The following is a 25,411-nucleotide window of genomic DNA, read 5'->3' as shown; positions in this document are numbered from 1 at the left end:
ATGTGGATAATATCGACTGCAGGGTCCATATATGGTGTAATGTATTTGCTACCTGTTTTTTAATTAGTGATATTGTACTATCTTTATTAAACAATTGTGCTCAGGGAGTGCATCTGTGTGGTTGAGGATTACATCATGCAAACATCACACTGTCAGCATGTGTTCAGTCCTGTTGTGCGGTGCGTGTGTTGAAGATATTGAGGGTTGTGCAGATTTGAATTCGGCGGTACTCGACATTCATTTGTTGGCCGAGGTAATCCCCGCAACAGCCGATAGGTAGCATTCAGTGTAAACAAGAAAAATGGCGATGGTCGAAAGTCACACACATGTGCAGTGCAGCTTCAAGGAGATAGAACCTTTTCATCGTGACGTAGCAAATATGGGATATTGTTATGATACTCATTCCGAGTATATTTGTACTTTTTCCAAATTGGCTCTGGTTTTTGAGATATAGGTTATTTGTGGAAATGAGAGTTTCATGTGGATAATATCAACTGCAGGGTCCATATATGGTGTAATGTATTTGCTACCTGTTTTTTAATTAGTGATATTGTACTATCTTTATTAAACAATTGTGCTCAGGGAGTGCATCTGTGTGGTTGAGGATTACATCATGCAAACATCACACTGTCAGCATGTGTTCAGTCCTGTTGTGCGGTGCGTGTGTTGAAGATATTGAGGGTTGTGCAGATTTGAATTCGGCGGTACTCGACATTCATTTGTTGGCCGAGGTAATCCCCGCAACAGCCGATAGGTAGCATTCAGTGTAAACAAGAAAAATGGCGATGGTCGAAAGTCACACACATGTGCAGTGCAGCTTCAAGGAGATAGAACCTTTTCATCGTGACGTAGCAAATATGGGATATTGTTATGATACTCATTCCGAGTATATTTGTACTTTTTCCAAATTGGCTCTGGTTTTTGAGATATAGGTTATTTGTGGAAATGAGAGTTTCATGTGGATAATATCGACTGCAGGGTCCATATATGGTGTAATGTATTTGCTACCTGTTTTTTAATTAGTGATATTGTACTATCTTCATTAAACAATTGTGCTCAGGGAGTGCATCTGTGTGGTTGAGGATTACATCATGCAAACATCACACTGTCAGCATGTGTTCAGTCCTGTTGTGCGGTGCGTGTGTTGAAGATATTGAGGGTTGTGCAGATTTGAATTCGGCGGTACTCGACATTCATTTGTTGGCCGAGGTAATCCCCGCAACAGCCGATAGGTAGCATTCAGTGTAAACAAGAAAAATGGCGATGGTCGAAAGTCACACACATGTGCAGTGCAGCTTCAAGGAGATAGAACCTTTTCATCGTGACGTAGCAAATATGGGATATTGTTATGATACTCATTCCGAGTATATTTGTACTTTTTCCAAATTGGCTCTGGTTTTTGAGATATAGGTTATTTGTGGAAATGAGAGTTTCATGTGGATAATATCAACTGCAGGGTCCATATATGGTGTAATGTATTTGCTACCTGTTTTTTAATTAGTGATATTGTACTATCTTTATTAAACAATTGTGCTCAGGGAGTGCATCTGTGTGGTTGAGGATTACATCATGCAAACATCACACTGTCAGCATGTGTTCAGTCCTGTTGTGCGGTGCGTGTGTTGAAGATATTGAGGGTTGTGCAGATTTGAATTCGGCGGTACTCGACATTCATTTGTTGGCCGAGGTAATCCCCGCAACAGCCGATAGGTAGCATTCAGTGTAAACAAGAAAAATGGCGATGGTCGAAAGTCACACACATGTGCAGTGCAGCTTCAAGGAGATAGAACCTTTTCATCGTGACGTAGCAAATATGGGATATTGTTATGATACTCATTCCGAGTATATTTGTACTTTTTCCAAATTGGCTCTGGTTTTTGAGATATAGGTTATTTGTGGAAATGAGAGTTTCATGTGGATAATATCGACTGCAGGGTCCATATATGGTGTAATGTATTTGCTACCTGTTTTTTAATTAGTGATATTGTACTATCTTCATTAAACAATTGTGCTCAGGGAGTGCATCTGTGTGGTTGAGGATTACATCATGCAAACATCACACTGTCAGCATGTGTTCAGTCCTGTTGTGCGGTGTGTGTGTTGAAGATATTGAGGGTTGTGCAGATTTGAATTCGGCGGTACTCGACATTCATTTGTTGGCCGAGGTAATCCCCGCAACAGCCGATAGGTAGCATTCAGTGTAAACAAGAAAAATGGCGATGGTCGAAAGTCACACACATGTGCAGTGCAGCTTCAAGGAGATAGAAACTTTTCATCGTGACGTAGCAAATAAGAGGTGAGTATTCATTTCACACAAAACAATTAATGATGTTTGTTGGATGTGATTGACATGCAAATACAAGAAAGTTCTGCATAATATGTAGTATTTGTGCAATTTTGTTTTAGGAAAACATGAGTTCTTCATGCCGTCTTTGCGTGAACCATCCAGATGAGTTCTGCTACATTTGTGGTGAATACGTTCTTCAAAAGAACAGGAAGAATATCACTCCTTTTGTGAAGGAAGCGTATCTGGCATATTTCGGAATTAAATTTGGAGATCAAGACAAGGCGTGGGCACCCCATAAAGTTTGTAAATGCTGTGTGGAGTGCTTACGGCAGTGGACAAAACGAAAAAGGAAAAGCTTAGACTTCGGAGTGCCTATGGTATGGCGAGAGCAGAAGAACCATACAGATGATTGCTATTTTTGCATTGTTAATGTGAAAGGTTTTAATAGGTTCAAAAAACGAAAGTGGGAATATCCCGATGTGGAGTCAGCAAGAAGACCGGTGGTGCACAGCAACGATGTTCCTGTACCAACCTTCACAACATTACCCACGCTAACATCATCAGATGACGAGGTGCACGGCGAGGAATGTACAAGTAGTGGTTTGGAATACGAAGGACGTGAGACACAACCCCAGCAGTTCGACCAGAAGGAGCTCAGTGACTTGATACGAGAACTCAATCTTTCAAAGCAAGCATCAGAACTCTTAGCATCCAGGCTTAAGGAAAAGAACTGTCTTCATCCAAGTGTTAAAATAACAGCTTACCGGATGAGAGAAGAAAACCTTCTTCCATACTTCAACCAAGAAGAGGTTATAGTGTATTGCAGCAATATACCTGGACTTTTACTTGAATTGGGGCTGCCGGAATATAGACCAGAGGACTGGCGTCTCTTCATAGGCAGTTCCACTAGAAGTTTAAAATGTGTTCTCCTACACAATGGCAATCGTTACGCATCTATTCCAATTGCCCACTCAACAAAACTTTGTAAAGCATATGCTAACATCAAGATGGTTCTGCAGAAAATTCAGTATATGCAGCACCAGTGGTTGATTTGTGTTGATTTGAAAATGGTGAACTTCTTGCTTGGACAACAAAGTGGATACACAAAGCACCCATGTTTTATCTGCATGTGGGATAGTAGGGCAAAGCATGAACATTGGAAGCAGAAAACATGGCCTCCAAGGAAACATATGGCTGTTGGTGAAGCAAACATCATTAATGAACCTCTGGTTAGTAGGGACAAGATTGTTCTTCCACCATTACATATTAAGTTAGTACTAATGAAGCAATTCACCAAAGCTTTAGACAGAAATGGTAATTGCTTCACATACATCTGCAATACGTTCCCTGGACTCAGTAGTGAAAAACTTAAGGCAGGAATATTTGATGGTCCTCAAATTCGCAGGCTCATCAACGATACCAATTTTACAAGTGTCATGACTGTCACTGAAGCATCGGCCTGGAACAGTTTTGTCACTGTTGTAAAATGTTTTTTGGGCAATCATAAAGCTCCCAATTACGAGGAACTGGTCAAAAACATGCTCACTAACTTTCAAAACTTAGGAGCTAACATGAGCATAAAATTGCACTTCCTTCACAGCCACTTGGATCGATTTCCTCGTAATCTAGGTGATTTCAGTGAGGAACAAGGAGAGCGGTTCCATCAAGATATGAAAGAAATAGAGGAAAGATATAAAGGAAGATGGGACAGGCATATGATGGCAGATTATTGCTGGAATCTGCAATGTGACTGTTCTGAAGAGACCTATAAGAGGAAAGCGTGCAGGAAGCGGTTCGTCATGGAAGGAAAATGATATACTTATAGAGAAACTTTTCAATTATGTTTTATACGTGGACAAATGCCTATCAGGTTTTCATAGAAGCTATTTATAAAGATTATTTTCTTTTTTCATTGTAGTTTGTAGCGCTCGAGTTCAGTATTAGCAATTTTTTCTAATTTTTTTGAATAAATCAGGCATTATCTCAAAAACTAGAGCCAAACTGCATAAATGGTTGCTATATTCGTCCTCAGCACCACTAACCCATCCTAAAGCCACTCAAATATCCTTGGCAAGAAAATGGGTGTTGACCAGTGTAATCAATTGTCAGTTACAAAATGTCTACTAATGTGTACCAAATACTTGTTTACCTTCAAAGAACGAAGAGCATCAAACAGAGGGGAGTGGCCTGACAGCTCATCATGCACTACACCACCTGCTGCAGTGTAGCATCCCTGCAAAAAAGAAAGATATGTTACATGCCAATGATATCTGTGAACAGGTTTCATATTATATAAAATCTGAACCAACCAAACATCTTATAGTGTGGCCTTTCTCTGTTGATGGTGAATATCTCCCACGAGCTTTTCTGCCATTCACGTCCGCTCCTTCAGCAATTACTTTGTTAGTTAACTGTAAAATACAAGAAACTCAGACTTAGATTCAGTATTTATTTGAATCTGAATCAAATATTGAATTTGCTAAAACAGTTTTTAACAATAAAAAAAAAAAACATTGTAATGACATAAATATTTTACCATTTGACTGGACACAGTATAATTGTAGATCGTAATGTAATTGGACAGGTAAAAATCTACTCACCAAGTGGCAGCAGGACAACACGCATATAAAAAGTATTACATATTCAAGCTATCAGAGTCAATGGCTCCTTCTTCTGACAGAAGGTTGTCCCTTTCAACCTTTCTGCCAGAAGAAGGAGCCACTGGCTCCAATAACTTGCATGCATAATAACTCTCATACATGAGTTGTTCTGCTGCTGCTTGATGCTTAGTGAGTGGATTTTTTATCTATCCAATCACATAATATTTTCAAAAATTCATTATTTTCATTACAGATTGTGAACACAAAATGGTTCGACTAGAAGGTAAGGCTAACAGATCCACAATTAACTGATTTTTATGGGATTATACATTTTCTTTCATTAGTACAGTGATGCATACAAAAGTAACACTGCATACAGGTGTTAAGATGCTGACCTCATGTTCAGGATGAGTGGGATTCCAGCATCCACCAGACCACAGGATTTCAACTTTTAAACTACTTCAAGCAAATGTAAAGATTGATCCTCCACTCAGACTATGGCCATTTCCTTCTGAAATTAAGCCAGTACTTCATATTCAATTAATTAACTATCAAACAATGGAAAACCAAGGATGGAACATAATAATATTATGAAAAAGATAGTTGCTTCTCATCTTATAGCAGAGATGTTGAGTCATAGATAGTCACAACAAATTAACTGTCAATCAGATTTTATGCACTAACCTTCCTCCCTTCTTTTTCTGCAGGAATTACAGGGAAATACACATACCATATTTTCTAACAGAATGCTATCTGCTTCATATAAAGTTAAACAAGGCATATAACACATCATAGAAACCTCAGGAAGATCAAATTAAATTCAGAGTGACATTTCCATGTGAAATTCATAGACCATCGAAAGAACAGAGATAATCACTCACAGTTCTGTAGTTAGTTTCCCTACTAGAATAACTTCATGTACAAGCACACTAACTGATAACATATTTAGACCAGACCATATAGGTGATACAATTACCAGGCAAGCCCTGAATGGTCACTCTGACCATGATGGACAAAAACACATTCAAATTAAAGTGAGCCCCACTGTAAAGCAGCTGAGATAATTAATGATGAAACTATCCAGTCTTTTAAATCACATCTCTGAGACTCACACTGGAGATCTATGTGTAATTTAGATGAAAACAATTCCATGTACAATCTTCTCACAAATGGAGCATCACTGATATTTGAAAGCAACTTCCCAAAAATGATATATAAGACCCAAACCAAAAAACTCACCAAAAGGCCCTGGATAACCAATGGTATTAAGATTTCGTGGAAAAGGAAGTGAGCACTGTACATCACCTCTAAAAATTAAGAAAATTCGATCCACTTAAATCACTATAAAAAAAATCACTAAGTATACAGTTATTCAGAAGTCTAAGAAAATCAGAACTGTATGGGAAGTGATGAGGAGTGAGAGTGGTGCAAAGAGCCCCAGTTGGACCCAAAACATTGTTCGCAACAATGAAAGTAGCCAAGTACAAAATCAAGTGACTGTGACAAAGTTTTTTAATAAACACTTTTTAAGTTTTGTTGAGAAAACAGGACCCAATGGCCCCTTAGAAAAGGCCATAAAAATACTGAAAAACCATTTCCCAAATTCTTTAGAGGAGATAGGTATAGCCCCTACAACAATACAGGAAGAAAGAAAAATCATAATTTCTTTAAGAAGTAAAAACACAACTCCTGTCAACAATATTTCTAGTAAACTGCTAAAAGCCTGTAGCAATCAGTTTAGGAACTCCTAGCTCATACATTCAGTGCCTCTCTCCACAAGGGATCTACCCGGACATGATGAATTATGATAATGTAGAGCCTCTCCACAAAGGAGGCCTCAAAAAATTAATGTATCCAGGATATTAAATCACAGAAAAAACTTTGCAATAATTGGTAAAAACCAGTTTGGATTCATAGAAGGTAGCTCCATAACTGAAGCTATATTTTCATTTACCAATAATGTTTTGGAATGCATTGACAAGAAGACATTGCCAGCTGGCATATTTTGCAACCTATCTATGGCCTTCAACTGTGTTGAACACAGGATACATAGAGAGAAAGCACACCATTATGGAATCACAGGACAAATAGACTGCTGGCTTTGAGGCTATAGTTTTAGGTGGTAACAACACACTGGTAGGAGAGGAAGAATCCGAATGGGGTAGAGCACATTACGGAGTTTCAAAACATTCTGTCCTTGGTCCTCTACTATTTATCACATATATTAATGACTTACTTCTGTCCTCAAATAAAGCAAGCAACTTGACAATGTTTGCAGATGACACAAGTATTATGATAGACAATAAAACATACATGAGTTAAGTGCCAATCAATTACTTGCAGTTGTTCTGAACTGGTTCACAGTAAATTCTCTATCAATAAACCTCAGCTAAACCAATTACATTCATTTCCATTCTGATCACAAAAGCCCACAGGAGATAAACAATGCACATGAAGGCCAGAAGATACAGCAAGCAAATTGTTCAGAATTCTTAGACATCCATATAAATAACAGGCGTAACTGGGAACACCACATCCACCAAACCCTGAAAAGGTTTAGATCAGCAACATTTGGCAATTGGATAATTGCCAAAAATGGAGACATCAGAGTCCCAAAATCTGTCTACTCTGGCGACTTCAATTCCCTTATGTGTTATGGAATAATCATCGTGGGCAATTCACCAATGTCAAAAAATGTCTTTGGAAGTCGGAAAAAGGTTGTCCAAATTTTTGTGTGGTGTGCTTCCAATAATCTCATGTTGTAATCTTTTTAAGCAAACAGGAACACTAACAACTGCATTGCAAAATCTCTTTTCAGCCATGACTTTCATGCTACAAATTTCCTCTTAGTATGAAATGAATGAGTTATACAGTCATCATTACACAAGAAGGAAATGTAGCATACACAGTGACCTGAAAAATTTGTCTCTGGAGAAAAACTGTGTAAAATACAAGTACAAAAATCTTCAGCACACTTCCAAGTAATATAGGGTGTTTATGAAATAACAGTATACTATTTAAGAGTAAGCTAGAGGAGTTATTGGTTGAAAAAAAAAGGTAAGTAAGATTATTTCCCATGTATTTTTGTGTATTCCTGTTTTAATGTATTTTGCTGCTTTAATTACATTAATTTGTGTTCTTTAAGTCAAGACAATGGTCCTTTTTACTTTATAAATAACTGTTTAGATAATAACTGGAGAATGTGTCTTAACCTCCATTGGTGAGTGAAATTAGAACTTATTGATTGTGTTTTTTATTGCTATTTTCTAATTTGTATATTTAATCTTTGTTTGTGATTCTTAATGATATGAATATAATAATGAATTAAGTGTTTTGACTCATTCCACATCCATGCATTACCACAGAAAAATGTATCTATTGAATATGTATTGATATAAATAAAATGACTAACAAGGGCAGGTCACAATGTCAGGATCACGAATTTACTTCTAAGTTTGCTCTTTTAGTAGGCTATGAGAACAACATAATGTGCAAGTAGTAAGGTGCACTACTCTGGCAATTCCAAGAAAATCACAAGAGAATTTTTACGCACCTATTATGTAATTGATGTATCTGTATGAAGCTACCAGTTGTGGGAAGTTGTCGGGGTCAAATTGTTAGTATTCGTGCTTTGCAAGAGGGTCATGGATGCAGCGATGGTTTGAATTCTGTTTATGAGGTTACAGTGAACTTCATATGTTGCTGGACTATTTACTATTTATAATTAAATTTTCAAGGATGAGGGACAGGCTTGAAAGCACGAGTCAAACGTTGATAAATCATGATGAAAATGACATTATTCACAATCAGTAATACGTTAAGTCACAATGTGCCAGACCACAAGAGTAATGTACAATTACTCATCAGATGTGCTCTCCACATCACAATTTCAGGATGGTATTTGTCATACAGGCATGGAAAACAAAAATTGAAACTTCGTGCAACAACACTTTTTTTCCCCCTCTCCTCAAATGTCATACGAACTAATATGACCAGTGATGAAAAACATAGATTAATAATTAAGTTCCAATGGGAGTTGAAATGTTTCCTCGTATAGGGTTGTCTTATGAAGCTCGAATGCTAATCATTTGGCCATCACGAACTATAACATCAGCACCTACTCAAAGATACATAAGCCACACAACAGACACATAAGACTCCTCTTGCGATTTTCTCAGAATTGCCAGAGTAGTGCACACCTTACTACTTGCACACAATGTTGTTTTAATGGCCTACTAAAGGTTTACAAAGTTCAAAGTAAGTCTGTGATCCCAAAGTTGTTGTCTCCACTTGTAAAGAAAATAAAACAGTACAGTTGAGTTGCTGAATGGTCAAATTTGATAAGAATGTGGTACCAATGGGATCACCCTTGTACAGATAAGGTAAGTTGTGAGCAGAACAAATGGAACACAATGAGCAGGTGACATGAGTTTTGGAGAGGGGCAGGGGGGAACCAAGCTAAGCAACTTCCAGTATTATATTAAAAGCCTTATAAGAGAAACATGTAACATATTACTTATTATTGTGCAAGCACTACTCTTACTCTTGATCAAATTAAATTATACACTTACATGGAAATTCTCCTGGCATGGATTTTTAATACAGATGACAGTTTCTAAACTGTTACCTTTAAATTTAGCATTTGCTACTATGATTGGTGCACTCACCAATCTTCTAACATTATGAGGGTAGAATGATATGTTCTGTAACATAGGTAGTAATATTTATATGGTAAAACAAAAGTGTACCTCTCGATATCATCGCTACTGAGCTTGTGGAAACAAGGCATTAGACTTGTTGAATATAATGACGAGCAATCACTTTATTACTACATACTGATACAAGGAATAATTCACTAATAATCACAATGGCATGAGGAAACAGACTGAGTCAAGAGTGGTATCACTGTGCTTCACAGCAGTTTAGGCAGCCTCTCAATAGTCAATCTGCCATCAACAATCACCACAGAGGCACCCCTCTCCCACCTCCTTTCCCTTACCCTCTCCCCATCTAGCAGTGTGGAGCATGAGGAAGGAAATATAACACTGGCACTGCAACTGATAGTGTGGAGTGGTGGCCAGTTGGCACTGGTGAGGAGGCGTGCAAGACTGTGCAACCAGTCATGTTGTGGCAGGCCCTTGAGGTAGACACAACTGGACCATTTGTCGAAGCTGAAGGCAATGTGAAGTCACAGATTTGGAGACCTTATAGTCCCGTAGTTTGTGAGGAATCTGCAGAGGTCAGCCAACTCAAGAGAGAGGGATCATCAGGTCCCACAATACAGGGGGAGGGTGTGTGATGAGCTGGGTGGTGGTATGGAGATGACAGTTGTTGTCAACAGAAGCCATGATGATGTCCTCAACAGCATTGTGTGAAAGCTGGGAGGAGCAGAGAAGAGTGACGTGGGCAGCTAGTGAATCATCGTGCATATGTAGAGGAATCTGGAGAAGAAAGAGGGTGCCATCGTGGAGTTGGATAAAGAGATCCTCAACAGTAAATGCAGATATGTTGACAATGAAAATGGCAACACTGGGAGAGGGGTCAAGTGATGACAGTATAGAGATCACACAGCGAGAGGTAGGGAGAAATCACATTGAGCATTGGCATCAGCAGATACACATGAGAAGTGAACATGGAAGACCATTGGTCAGTGCACACAGAGGAAGGCATGTTTGTGGATGACATCTCAGAATCAGATATTGACATAGTGTCCTCGTCAAGAGCCCAAAGGGTTAACTCAGTTAAGCAACACAGTCTGTTGTTTCCCATTGCGGCAAATGTCTAAGGTGTTAGTCACGCACCAAAGCACTCTGTGCAGGCTGGAGTAAGGAGGTTGTAATGCTGCCCAGACCAAAGTTCTAATGCTACCAGGACCATGTCATCTCAGAGCATAATAAACACACAGCATCCTAGGTCTTCGTGTATGAGCTCTCATGGTGCAGTGTGACCACACAGAGGTGGAGTTCAGATGTTGGCAATGTCCAAGTGGAAGCACTCAACTAAGGTGGGAGCTTGGGAGGGGAGGGGAACTTCAAGTCATCAACAAACTTGGCACACTTGTTGGGTGACTGATGAGAGTAAAGGTGCCCTGTAGTGTAGCTGTATGCTGTGGCACCTAAATTGGCCCATGTGTTGACTTTGGAAAGGCACAAGCAGGATGCCAGGTTCTTGCCGTGTCACCAAAGGTCACATGGTACCAGCATAGTGGGTATGTGGGCTGCAGAGTGGGCTGTGATGTAGTCGAACCATCTGATGAGCTGTGTTTCTGGTTAGCCAAGAGGCTGCGGTGGGGAGCACCAGAGGATGGAAGAGGACATGCCAGTGGCAGTCCACTTGGTACTAGGAGGTAGGTTGTTGAGCTGCAGAAGCTTGTGCATGGCCTCTACCAGTTGTGTGTAGAGGATATGGGCAGGAAGCATGAATGCTGCTACCAACATTAGAGGTAGGCAAGAAGCCAGCAGTACGGAGAAGATGTCAGTGGCAGATAATAAAATATGCCTCATCCACACACTGAAGTTTAGATTCCAGTGAGCTGGTGCAGTGAGAACTATGAGGGTGTGACAGGTGCTCAATGATGAGGGAATTTATAGTGACATGTTTATGTGGAATAGGCAAGTTGAAAAGCAAGTCACTAATAAGGTCTGTATGATCATGGAGATGGTTGGTAAGACAAATAAAGTGAGTGTCATTATTAATTATTCCATGAATATCCACAATGTTGTTCATCAAGGGAAACCATGTTTTTGGGTTCTCTTTCTGCACCTGGGGAAGTTTGGTGTATCTATTGACAGGAATGTGTTGCAGTTGAACAGGTATGGCATGGGCTGATGAGCAGTTGGCAAAGAGGTAGGCAGTTGAGGAGGGAAGCAGAATAGTGATGTAGAGCAGGTGGATGAGGTGGTCAGAGGATGTGGTGCATCACCGAGGCCTGTGTGATGGGGGCAGGGACAGCACTGTCCATACATCACACACAGCATGGCTGGCACAGAAAGGAATCTTACAAGCACAAATGGGGTGATCATTGTCACTGGAAAAATGGTTTGGAAAGTTTGTAGGAAACAGCTTGGATGAGTGAGTGAAACATTGCACTGCATGTGGACTCAAAGGCTGCTGAAGCAGTGAAGGTGGAAGTGTTGGTGTGGCAAGCTGATATGGCAATGTGGCTTCATGCTTCAAATCATGTGACACACTCTCTGGATAGGCCAAATGAACCTGAGAACAACACATGTTGTTCAGGACATAGTAGCAGCACTAATGTTGTTCCTGGCATGACAGCATCACCCTGTTGAGGTTAGACATTGGAACATCAGTATGAAGTGAATGTATAAGTGCACATGAATCTGAGAAGTGCAATAAAGGCAGAGTTTGCACTTCACAGTCAAAGTCCACTGTACGAGCTGGAAACATAATTTGAGTCACAATGCAGCAAGAAATCCATTGTTTACAGGTCTTGGTGCAAAACCAGTAATGCACAACATGTATTTCATGGATGAAAGAAATAAATCAAGATCTCCAAAGTGGGAATGAGACACTACAAATAACATGTGACCATGTTATGTAATGAAGTGTATTTATTATGATATATTGATATGAAGCTATAATTCACTAATGATCACAATTGTCAGAAAAAAATGATTGAGTCAGAGATGATATTACTGAGTCAGATTCTCTAAAGTCCCTTTGCTATCAATAGTCAACACAAGATCAATGTATTTGAGACAGTAAGATTCCAAATTTAATTTTCTATCAGAAAATAAATTTTCTCCAACTTTGCATGAAAAGCGTATACTGTGCAAATAACCTCTCAGTCATCATAACTGGATTTCATGCGGGAAAACAGAACAAATTCACTTAGGAGTTAATGTGAGGAATATAGCTGGTCCACTTTTATGTCACAATCACTGACTTTTTTGTGTATTGAGGAGGAGCATCACTACATTTTATGTAACAATTCTGGCCACATCTCCCACTCATGATTTAAATGGTCTTATAACATTGCTTAAAGAGACCTAAAAACAGTTTGATTGTATCAGTAGGAAAATTCATGTGGAAGGGGGGAGGGCGGGGGAAGGGGCAGGATTGAGGCATAACTGCTGGCCATTACTTATCTTCAAGAGGCAAAAAACTGATCTTCATTTACTCTCATATTCATAACAAGTGAGTCCTTCACAACCCAAGGATAGTGTGTGTACCAATAAATGTTTTCCTCTTTCCAAATAGTCAGTCACTATGATACACTGTGAGATGGAAAAAAGTCATCACATTTTTCAACAAGGAAATAGTTTCCAGCATGAATTTTCACTCTGCAGTGGAGTGTTTGCTGATTTCAAGCTTACTGGCAGATTGAAACTGTTTGTCAGACTAGGTCTAAAACCTGGAATCATACCTTTTGTGGGCAAATTCTACTGACGGAGCTACCCAAGCAATTCATGAACCACACACACACACCCCTTACCATTACCTGCTCTCCTAACTTCTGCGGAGTGAAAATTCATTCTGATAACAGTCCCCAAGATTGTGGCTAGCCCATGTCTCCACAATCTCTCTTCCATAAGTGCTAGTCCTGCAAGCTAAGCAGGAGAACTTCTGTGAAGTTTGAAGGAGAGCAGATGAGGCACTAGTGGAAGTAAGCCTGTGAAGATGGACTGTGAATCATGCTTAGGTAGTGTAGTGATTCAAGAATTCTAGAACCACTCAGCATTCTACCATCTTGAACACACGATATTCTGGATATGAATGTGTGATGGTAGAGTCCTACCTACTGCATTTCACATGTTTGTGTGTGAAGGTTTAAAATCAGTCGCGAGAAGAAAGTAGATGCAGCAGTTGGACAGCACCGACAAATACCTGTCGGGCAATCCATAGATGTTTTAGTGAGTGTGTAAGGAAGAACCATGGAGTTTATATGCAGCTCTGAGCTTATTGTATCATTGACTATTGTTATTAAAACAAGAACAGTTGAAAAATACTCTTGGAAACACTTGACGCAACCTTGTTAGAGGCAAGACTCATTTTATGATTAGTGTTAAGAAAGGTCATGGTATCCAAGCCAACTTTTTTTTAACTGTAACTCAATTTGTTTCTAATGTTTGGCTGTACAAGGGACTTACAAGAAGTTACATATTTATGCAGAAAGTCAGACTTTTATTGTGAATGGAGGTTAAATACACCATTAATTGAAGAAAAGTAAAGTTTGTATGTCTACTTATTGCATATGTAGAAAGTGTCTAAAAATTCCTGTACCTAGTGTTATTAGAAGGAGAAGACGTCAAGAGGGATTCCAGCAGCTGACTAATCAGTGAAGAAGAGTGTATGCAAATTCCATGTAAGTCATCTTGTAAAGAAGTGGGAGGTGGTTTCGGGGAATAAGCCAATACAACCCAGATCCACACTCACACTTTAAGTTGTCAGAATGTTAGAGTAGTCCAGTCAATAGAGCATTTTTCCCATGAACAGTAAAGGTCCCAGATTCAAATCTCAGTCTAGCACACAGTATTAATTGGTCATGAAGTTTCAACAAAATAATTTTATCCTTTTGTAGTATTTCACCATTCAGACTGTTTTGATTGCAGTTATGCCTCCACAAGGTAATGTTGGAACCACATTACTTTTGCAGTCACAGTCCAGATTATGACATTATGCATCTCATATTTGTACGTACATAATTTGTTCAGGAGGGGCATTGTCAAACTATGTTTGTAATAATGTAAGCATTGTTACAAACATAATTATGAAATGCCTTTCCTCAAACATACTATGCACAAATAATATGAGGTGCCTGCCATCTAAATAACCTCATTAATCATGATTTGATTGGTTCCTATGACAATGCCATCATTTTAATTATTTCCCAGAACTGATCACGGTCCTCTGGTTTGGAGCCGAGTGGAAGGCTTAAATCAGAGGCTCAGACAATTCTGCGGAGATCTGGGGTGCAAATTTCTTGACCTCCACTATCGGGTGGAGAAATGTAGGGTCCCACTGAATAGGTCAGCCATGCACTACACGCAGGAAGCAGCTACAAGGGTAGCAGAGTACATGTGGAGTGCACATGTGGGTTTTTTAGGTTAGAGAATTCCCTCCCTAGGACTGACAAGGAAGTTCACTGAGGCTTTTTGCAGGTGATGCTGTGGTATATCGAGAGCTTGTAACAATGGAAAATTGTACTGAAATGCAGGAGGATCTGCAGCGAATTGACGCATGGTGCAGGGAATGGCAATTGAATCTCAATGTAGACAAGTGTAATGTGCTGCAAATACATTGAAAGAAAGATCCCTTATCATTTAGCTACAATATAGCAGGGCAGCAACTGGAAACAGTTAATTCCATAAATTATCTGGGAGTACGCATTAGGAGTGATTTAAAATGGAATGATCATATAAAGTTGATCGTTGGTAAAGCAGATGCCAGACTGAGATTCATTGGAAGAATCCTAAGGAAATACAATCCAAAAACAAAGGAAGTAGGTTACAGTACACTTGTTCGCTCACTGCTTGAATACTGCTCAGCAGTGTGGGATTCGTACCAGATAGGGTTGATAGAAGAGATAAAGAAGATCCAACGGAGAGCAGTGCATTTCATTACAGGAGCATTTAGTAATCGCAAAAGTGTTACGGAGATGATAGATAAACTCCAGTGGAAGACTCTGCAGTAGAGATGCTCAGTAGCTCGGTACGGGCTTTTGTTGAAGTTTCGAGAACATACCTTCACCGAGGAGTCAAGCAGTATATTGCTCCCTCCTATGTATATCTCGTGAAGAGACCATGAGGATAAAATCAGAGAGATTAGAGCCCACACAGAGGCATACCAACAATCCTTCTTTCCACAAACCATACGAGACTGGAATAGAAGGGAGAACCGATAGAGGTACTCAAGGTACCCTCCGCCACACACTGTCAGGTGGCTTGCGGAGTACGGATGTAGATGTAGATGTAGATATTTTTGCAGAATAATCTTTGTCTTTTCAATTAAATAGAATGAAAACCAATTACAGCAAGATCTATGACGGTATGACATTTAAGTTTCTCTAGGACAATACTGTGAACTACACAATCAAATTTTTTCACACGTCACAGAAAATGCAGGTTGACATTAATTTATCATTTAAATTGGGTATAATCTGATTTGTGAATAGAAAAATGTTACATTCGGTGCAGAGACCATTTTGAAATCCAAATTGAGGCAGACTAAGCATTATATTTTTGAACAGGTGTGTTACTGTTGTGTACATCATATTTTTAATTATCTTTGAAGAGTAGGTAAGTAGTGTGACTGGTTCGCAATTACAAATATTTGTCTTGTTATTTCCTTCTCTGGACTCTGACAATAACATGTATAATCTGTGTATCCACTTCATACATGCCTGAATACGATGGAAATATGTGAAGAACAAGGTTTTAGTAATTTATTTTAAATACATCAATTACAAAGAAGCTGGCAGCACAAGTACACTAATCAGTATGACATCATATCTCATCTGGCCTGGATGCATGCTCTGATTCAGTTGGAAAGGGACTCATAAAGCCATTATGTCCTTGCCTGAGGTAAGCTGGCCTACAACAATTTTAACTAGTCCTTGATATCCTGAATACTGGCACTAGCAGAGTGTTGATGATTGACCTGGATCCATACATGTTCTATTGGAGACAGATCTGGGAATCATGCTGGCCACAGAGTACAAAAACAGATCTAGTTTTTCAAGAAACAATAAAAGACAGAAAACATCTTCCTGCATTTATTTGGTCATAATTTAATTCTGGAATCTGGTTTCCTGTTGTAGTGAGTATTTTGTATGTTTACCTCAAAATCATCATTCCATGCAGCAAGGTGGAGAATTTGTGTAAGTGTGTCTTTACCACAACATGATGTTTCAGCTCCTGCTTTCAGTAATGACTTCACAGTCTGAAACAGATTTAATAAAATGAGTAACACAAGTAGAACACATTTCAACATTAATAAAACATAAATATTAAAACCCCAAAGAACCATTATTTAAAGACCTAAAAATATTAACTGTCCTCTCTTTATACATCTTTGAGGTGTTTTTTTTTTTCTATGCTGCAGAACTGATTTATTTAAAAAAAAAAAAAAAAATGCACACTCACATGACACAAGACATACAGAGAACTTCATGCTCACCTCTCATTGCTTAAAACTGCATGCTCAGACTCCTCACAATATAGCCCTGAAAATTCACAACACAGTAAAAGGGTGTGACATAATGAATGTTGTTGTTGTTGTGGTCTTCAGTCCTGAGACCGGTTTGATGCAGCTCTCCATGCTACTCTATCCTGTGCAAGCTGCTTCATATTCTAGTATATACTGCAGCCTACATCCTTCTGAATCTGCTTAGTGTATTCATCTCTTGGTCTCCCTTTACGATTTTTACTCTCTGCGCTGCCCGCAAGTACTAAATTGGTGATCCCTTGATGCCTCAGAACATGTCCTACCAACCGATCCCTTCTTCTAGTCAAGTTGTGCCACAAGCTTCTCTACTCCCCAATTCTATTCAATACCGCCTCATTAGTTATGTGATCTACCCATATAATCTTCAGGATTCTTCTGTAGCACCACATTTCAAAAGCTTCTATTCTCTTCTTGTCCAAACTATTTATTGTCCATGTTTCACTTCCAGACATAATGAATATGAAGATAAATATTTTAAAAAGCATGTTACAAGATTTTCTAATTGAACAATGCTACTACTCTGTGGAAGATTTCACGAAGATTGAAGTGATACTTTGATCTGGACCCCTAAAATGGAATAAAAATTTGTGACTGTGTTGTATGTATTGTATGTTAACCGGGGACCTAGAAATGACGGAGAGGCTCCGTCCCCACCACAGCTGCAGTGGTCCATGACCCCACGAGGACTACCACAGTCCACTAAACCCCCCCCCCCACCGTCCCACACCGAATCCAGTGTTATTGTGCGGTTTGGCCCCCAGTGGACCCCCAGGGAACATCTCACACCAGACGAGTGTAACCCCTATGTTTGTGTGGTAGAGTAATGATGGTGTATGCATACATGAAGAACTTGTTTGTGCAGCAATTGCTGACATAGTGTAACTGAGGCAGAATAAGGGGAACTAGCCTGCATTCGCTGAGGCAGATGGAAAACCGCCTAAAAACCATCCACAGACTGGCCGGTTCACTGGACCTCAACACAAGTCCGCCGGGCGTATTCGTACTGGGGACCAGGCACTCCTTCCCACCCAGAAAGCCGTGCGCTAGACCGCACGGCTAACTGGATGGGCAAAATTTATGAGAGTTATAGTAGATGTAAATACTGAAAGTCTTAAAAATTGCAAGTAAGTAATTACTCCACAAAGTATTATTGTAAGTGTGACAAAATTTTAAATAAGCAAATTGTAACCTTGACATGTCTCCTGTACATCAGATACATGTTCTGGAAATGTGTGTATTATGTGATGACTAAAACACATTACATTACATTACATATAACTATAGATTCTGTGCCTAAATACCTATCATAGAAGCTGCATATTTGTGCACAAATAAAATCCTACAGAGTTCAACAAAAATTGTTATGCAGATGGTTAAATTTATACTAAAACAAAACATATGTATAAATTGTACTGGTTTTCAAACAGCTATGAAGCTACATTTATATCAGTACCTTGATAAGCTGTGTCATCAGATATGTTTAAGTAAATATTTATACCTACTAAAGGCTTAAACTGGATATATATCCAAAATAGCGCTTTAAGTACGGAATTTAAAGTTCTGTGAGTTAATGTTTTCCCAAAACAGATTTTCTTAGATTACATATTATCATTTGGTAAATATGGTGTATGTATCTTCCTGTAAGCAATGGGCTGTAGGAAACTGCTCTTTTATACTATTCCAGCATTATAATACTGAATGTCTTTATTTATTATGTAAGTCAGTTAATTTCATGTTCCATGGATCATTTTAGAAGATATGTCATGACAATGTGGAACAACATACAGGAGATGTGAGTTAGTTAATTTTCACCCAGCACCTTTTACACATTACAATAATAGAAATTCTACTACAGAATATAAGGAGTTGACAAAGAGAAACTTTTTCAGTTTGTTTTCAAGCTTTGCTTTGATGTCCGTCAAACAGTTTATATCACTAAGTAAGTGATCAAAAATTTTAGCTGCAGCACTGTGCACCCCTCTTTGTGCTAAAGGCAATCTTAACACAGAATAATGGATATCATTTCGCCTTCTTCTATTATAATTACATACATCTTTTAACTGCAATGGGTTGTTGATAACAAACTTCATAAGGAAATACATACACTGTGAAGCAGTAGCCAGAATGTTCAACTCCTTAAACAGATGTCTGCAAGATCATCATGTATGAGCACCAAATATTATTATTACAGCACATTTTTGAGCAGTGAAGAGTTTATTAAAAATGAGTTACCGCATCCATAATGTCCTATATATCCTCATCCACAATAACAATTTCCTTAAGCAGATGCTCAGAGAACCCATTTAGTATATTGTACTTACTGAAAAAAGTCTTTATAAACTTTTATAGCAAGAGTTCTGACTTCACCCTTGTAGAGGCTACATCACTTATACAGAGTGACAGTAAATTTTGCACACCAGATCTCTGTCCATTGTTGCAGATATGCATTTATTCATCCGTAGTAGTTGTTGCTATTGAGATCTTTTGTTGAAACACTGATTTGATGCAGCTCTACCTGTTGGTCTATTCACTTCATGTCTCTTCACCTCTGCATAACTCCTGCAACTTAACATCCACATAAACTTCCTATACAGTCAAGCCTTTGGTGTCCCTCTATGATGGAGCTCATTTTTTTCATGACCTTTGACTCATAACTGTCATTTGGTTTATTTACAAGTTGTAGATAGCTTTTGAACCCAGTATTTCATCCCTGGTAAGTGAACCTACAATTTAAAAGAGTGTATTCCAGTCACAAACATCAAAAACTTTTTCTAAATTTGCAAATTATATAAATGTGGAGTTGTTTCTCTTCAGCATTTCTTCAGATATAAGTTGGAGGGTCAGTACTGCTTTGCATGTTCCTACGTTTCTCCAGGAACCAATCTGATCTTTCCCCATGTCTGCTTCAAACCACTCATTCAGTCCTTCTGTAAATAATTCAGGTTATGAATTAGTAACCATTATTTGTTTTAAAATGATTGGTTGATAATACTCATACCTGTCAGCACCTTCCTTCTTTATTATTGGGATTAGTGCTTTCTTCTTGAAGTGTGAGAGTATTTTGCTTGTCTGTCACACTCTACATCCCATGAGGACAATTTTCTATTGGCCATCTCTCCCAAAAATTAAAAAATGATAGTAGCATTTTTAAACACAGCTGACTTACTATGTGTGTGTGTGTGTGTGTGTGTGTGTGTGTGTGTGTGTGTGTGTGTGTGTGTGTCTAAAAATTTATTCAGTGTATACATATGAAAGTACACTGTGACAAAAAATTAAAGCCTCTCTCATAGAAGGAAAAAGTTAAGGTTCACAGTGTCCAGCATGTGTCTCAAAGTGTGATTTAATATGTCCAGTCAAATAAGAATACTTTTTTGAGGGGTACTGATGAAGTTTTAAGTATCCCCTTAAAAATTAAATCTGTAATTGGTTTTTGTCTTTCTGTAGATACAGTCTGCAGTTTTGGTACACACTGAAATCTTCACACCATATAACTTGAGCACATCACTATAGGAAACAGAATAAAATGGAATATTATGAGGTAATTCACTTTCTCCATTCGAAGGAGAACAACACTGCAGTAATCCATGGCAAGTTGGTGTAGGTGCATGCAACAATGCAACATCTTATGAATGAATGACACTTCCATTGTGATCAAACAGTTCTACATGATGAACAACAGAGTGGAAATCCATATATCTGTGGAGAAGCAGGAATCATGAAAGAAGTAGAGGCCCTGATACTCAAAGATGAGCACACAACAACTGAGGTGGTGTTAAAAGAAGTGAAAGTCAGCCAAAGGTCAGTTTTCAAAATCTTACATTGACATTTTTAAAATGAGAAAGGTTGCCACCCACTGTGTTCTGCAACTGCTCGAACCCATTCAAAATATCTTCCAATTCAGGCCAATTCAGATGACTTCCTTAGCCACCTAAACCCCATGGATGAGTGCTCGCATGTATCACTATGACCTCAAGACAATGGTGCAAAGCAACCAACGGAAACAAGTTGATTCACCAATGCTAAAAAAGGCAAATGCCCAACCATCATCAGACAAAGTGATGCTGAGTATTTTTTTTGGGATTGCCATTGTGTGATGATAACAGACTATTCCTGTAAGAGTAAAAGTGTCATAGGATCATATTATCAAAATCTCCTGAAGGATGACTGGAAGCTGACCAGTGGGATGTTTTTGCTCCACAGCAAACCAACACAGTTTGCATAAGATGCAGTCACATGTAATGCTTCTTTTAATAATTCACACTCATTTTGTAATGAGCTTCATAATGCAGTTATGATCAATATCATGTCAGATTTATGGACTTGACTGCATGAGGATTCATTCTAAAATCTATCCACAACATATGATATAGATCACATAGAGCAATCAACTGAAAATGAAACTCATCTGCCTATATACACTCCTGGAAATGGAAAAAAGAACACATTGACACCGGTGTGTCAGACCCACCATACTTGCTCCGGACACTGCGAGAGGGCTGTACAAACAATGATCACACGCACGGCACAGCGGACACACCAGGAACCGCGGTGTTGGCCGTCGAATGGCGCTAGCTGCGCAGCATTTGTGCACCACCGCCGTCAGTGTCAGCCAGTTTGCCGTGGCATACGGAGCTCCATCGCAGTCTTTAACACTGGTAGCATGCAGTGACAGCGTGGACGTGAACCATATGTGCAGTTGACGGACTTTGAGCGAGGGCGTATAGTGGGCATGCGGGAGGCCGGGTGGACGTACCGCCGAATTGCTCAACACGTGGGGCGTGAGGTCTCCACTGTACATCGATGTTGTCGCCAGTGGTCGGCGGAAGGTGCACGTGCCTGTCGACCTGGGACCGGACCGCAGCGATGCACGGATGCACGCCAAGACCGTAGGATCCTACGCAGTGCCGTAGGGGACCGCACCGCCACTTCCCAGCAAATTAGGGACACTGTTGCTCCTGGGGTATCGACGAGGACCATTCGCAACCGTCTCCATGAAGCTGGGATACGGTCCCGCACACCGTTAGGTCGTCTTCCGCTCACACCCCAACATCGTGCAGCCTGCCTCCAGTGGTGTCGCGACAGGCGTGAATGGAGGGACGAATGGAGACGTGTCGTCTTCAGCGATGAGAGTCGCCTTGGTGCCAATGATGGTCGTATGCGTGTTTGGCGCCGTGCAGGTGAGCGCCACAATCAGGACTGCATACGACCGAGGCACACAGGGCCAACACCCGGCATCATGGTGTGGGGAGCGATCTCCTACACTGGCCGTACACCACTGGTGATCGTCGAGGGGACACTGAATAGTGCACGGTACATCCAAACCGTCATCGAACCCATCGTTCTATCATTCCTAGACCGGCAAGGGAACTTGCTGTTCCAACAGGACAATGCACGTCCGCATGTATCCCGTGCCACCCAATGTCCTCTAGAAGGTGTAAGTCAACTACCCTGGCCAGCAAGATCTCCGGATCTGTCCCCCATTGAGCATGTTTGGGACTGGATGAAGCGTCGTCTCACGCAGTCTGCACGTTGAAATACGGCTAAGTCACAAATTGAAAAATATGATCACTATTTTTTCTTATTTACTTAAATTTGCCATATTTCGTGACAGTACCTTTTCCATTAGACGTTTATATGGCGATATAGTCTTGGCTTCAGTTGTCTGAGAATGATTCCACAATGCGTCTTTGTTGGTTGCAGAATTGACGTGATTCAACGTGTTTCTCTCATTTTGGTGTTTCAAATACAGTTTCTTCAAATGTAGTTTCTTCTTTTTAATTAATACAAAAATAATAGTAACATACTTCAAATTGTTCTTCCATCAACACCATGGTCAACACACACCAACAGTTAGCTGCCGACTGAGTACAGTCAAAGATGACTCCAACGTCAAAGATGTTTTACACCACACACAATCTTCCAGTTGTAATCAGTCTCTCTGCTAATCTTCGATACATTTTCTAATAGTAATCAATATGCTTTTACTCTCAAAAACAGAAGTAAATTAACATATAATAAGACAAATTATAATAAATCCTGACAAAAATATAAGAAAACATTTAAATTCGGTATCAACAAATACGGTAAAAAAAATAACGTCTCCCAGATCCATTACAACGTCCAGCACGAACGCTGGTCCAACTGAGGCGCCAGGTGGAAATGGCATGGCAAGCCATTCCACAGGACTACATCCAGCATCTCTACGATCATCTCCATGGGAGAATAGCAGCCTGCATTGCTGCGAAAGGTGGATATACACTGTACTAGTGCCGACATTGTGCATGCTCTGTTGCCTGTGTCTATGTGCCTGTGGTTCTGTCAGTGTGATCATGTGATGTATCTGACCCCAGGAATGTGTCAATAAAGTTTCCCCTTCCTGGGACAATGAATTCACGGTGTTCTTATTTCAATTTCCAGGAGTGTACATTCACTAAATCATGACACCATTCATAACAAGAACAAAGTAGTTATCTTGTTTCTCACTAATGAACCATGAAGCAGACCAATATGGAGTACAAAGCTATATGTAAGCACTTTAAGAATGTTTCCTTAATTAACACCAGTAGTTGTAGAAGAGAATGGCATACCAAGCATGGTCAACATTTCAATAACCTAGGTAAACATGTTTTGAGTGATACACTTCTTGGAATAGTATTGGGTAAGCTAGAGAAGGAAGAAAGACCAGTAATGTGTTTGGATTATGTTTCAACTGAGGTGACAAAAAACTTGTATGCATAGACCAGGCTTAGTGTTCTAGTAACATAAGGACACAACCTGGTCAAATTTCATGCAGTAACATTAGGTCATGTCAACTAAGAGATTATGCAAAAAAAGAAATGCCTAAAGTAGAGTTTAAAGTATGCTACCTCAACATTCAGGGTATGGCAGATAAGAACTTAATAGTCAACGAATTTTCAAATGAAAATATGGTAGATATTCTATGTTTAAGTGAACATTTTTGTAAAGAGGATGAGCTTGGGTACAAAGAATTGGACGATTACACACTACTTAGTTGCTATTGCAGAAAACAGCACTTAAGTGGTGGGGTAGCAATATATGCAAAAAGACCTCTTGCACCAAACTGTGGCAGGACAGATCTCAATACCCTTTATACAAAATGCATTTTGAAATATCAGGTCTAGTAACTGAGAGTCTTAAGCTTATGGTAGTAGAAGTGTAAGGCCACCTAGTGGTGACCCCCATATCTTTCTGGAGAAACTGAAGGAACTCTTACTGTACATACGTATACCGAAATGGAGAAAATACAATATTGTCATTGCAGGGGATATCAATTCACATTTTGATGTCCTGCAGGACAGAAAAACTGACAGAGCTCAAAAATGTGCTTCAGCAATTTAACCTGTACTATGTTAACTGCAGATGTACTAGAGGCTCATCCTGTCTAGACAATATATTTACAAATATTAAGAGAACTTGTATGTCCACTGATGTAATCAACTTCCTTTTCTCAGACCATGATGCAGTATATCTTAGTCTTGATAATGTAACTTCAGACTGCACCAAGCCAGAATCTAAAATTGTGGTTACTAGACCAGTGAGCAGAGAGAGGATGGATAAGTTTAGACATGCCCTCACTTATTTCAGTTGGGACACACATTTTATTAGACTTCAACACTGTTCAGCTGATATTGTTTTCACCAGGTTTTTCTCCATATTTTTAAATATATTTGAAAATAACATCCCTCTGAAAAAATGTACAGTGAATATTAGTATTAATTACAGGAAAAGGAAAATGAAGGAATGGTATACTCCACAGTTAGGGCAACTGAAAAATACTGTTATGCTGTATTCTTCTAGTCTGTACAAAACCAGTAAATCAGAACTGTGTAAAGAACTGTATGCTAAAGCTAAATACAAGTATAGGAAAGTAATAAATGAAGCAAAGAAACTGCATAACATAGTAAACATTGAAAAAATCTAGCAATAAATGCAAAAAGGCCTGGAGTGTAATAAACTCCATTTCACACACTAAACACCATTCCCCAGAAGAATTTAATAAATATTGCATTCAGTCCATTGAAGAAATTAGTAGTTCAATACACAAAGCTCCTGAAAAAGCACTTAGCATTACAGATAGCTGCTTTGAAAAGCTTCCCCCAAGCACCTTCACTTTCACAGAAGTGAGCCCAAATAATATCCTAAAAATTTCAAACCTTCAGTTAGTGTTGATTACTATGATATGCCATGTAATTTGTTGAAAGATGTTATTGATTGTGTGATTTATCCTTTAACTTTTTGTGTTAACAAATGCCTAGTTGAAAGTAAGTTCTCCAACATACTAAAAATTTCTATAGTTGTGCCCATATATAAAAAAGGG

General features: G+C 39.3%; 1 protein-coding gene across 2 annotated transcripts in view; it reads right to left on the bottom strand.

The window, feature by feature from the left end:
* The window catches only part of LOC126094910 (serine/threonine-protein phosphatase 6 regulatory ankyrin repeat subunit C-like), a 314,292-nt gene that overhangs the window by 180,735 nt on the left and 108,146 nt on the right, over positions 1-25,411 (bottom strand). For both annotated transcript variants that reach the window (XM_049909562.1, XM_049909553.1), the window contains exons 7-9: positions 16,687-16,788; positions 4,597-4,698; positions 4,437-4,520 (exon numbers count right to left, since the gene is read on the bottom strand). In XM_049909562.1, coding sequence (XP_049765519.1) covers positions 4,437-4,520; positions 4,597-4,698; positions 16,687-16,788 — 288 coding nt within the window. The remainder of the gene's footprint in view (positions 1-4,436; positions 4,521-4,596; positions 4,699-16,686; positions 16,789-25,411) is intronic.

Source organism: Schistocerca cancellata, chromosome 1 (genome assembly GCF_023864275.1).
Source record: "Schistocerca cancellata isolate TAMUIC-IGC-003103 chromosome 1, iqSchCanc2.1, whole genome shotgun sequence".
In the NCBI taxonomy this organism is placed as follows: Eukaryota; Metazoa; Arthropoda; class Insecta; order Orthoptera; family Acrididae; genus Schistocerca; species Schistocerca cancellata.
The sequence above is the reverse complement of the archived record's forward strand: the minus strand, read 5'-3'. Positions and strand labels throughout refer to the sequence as shown.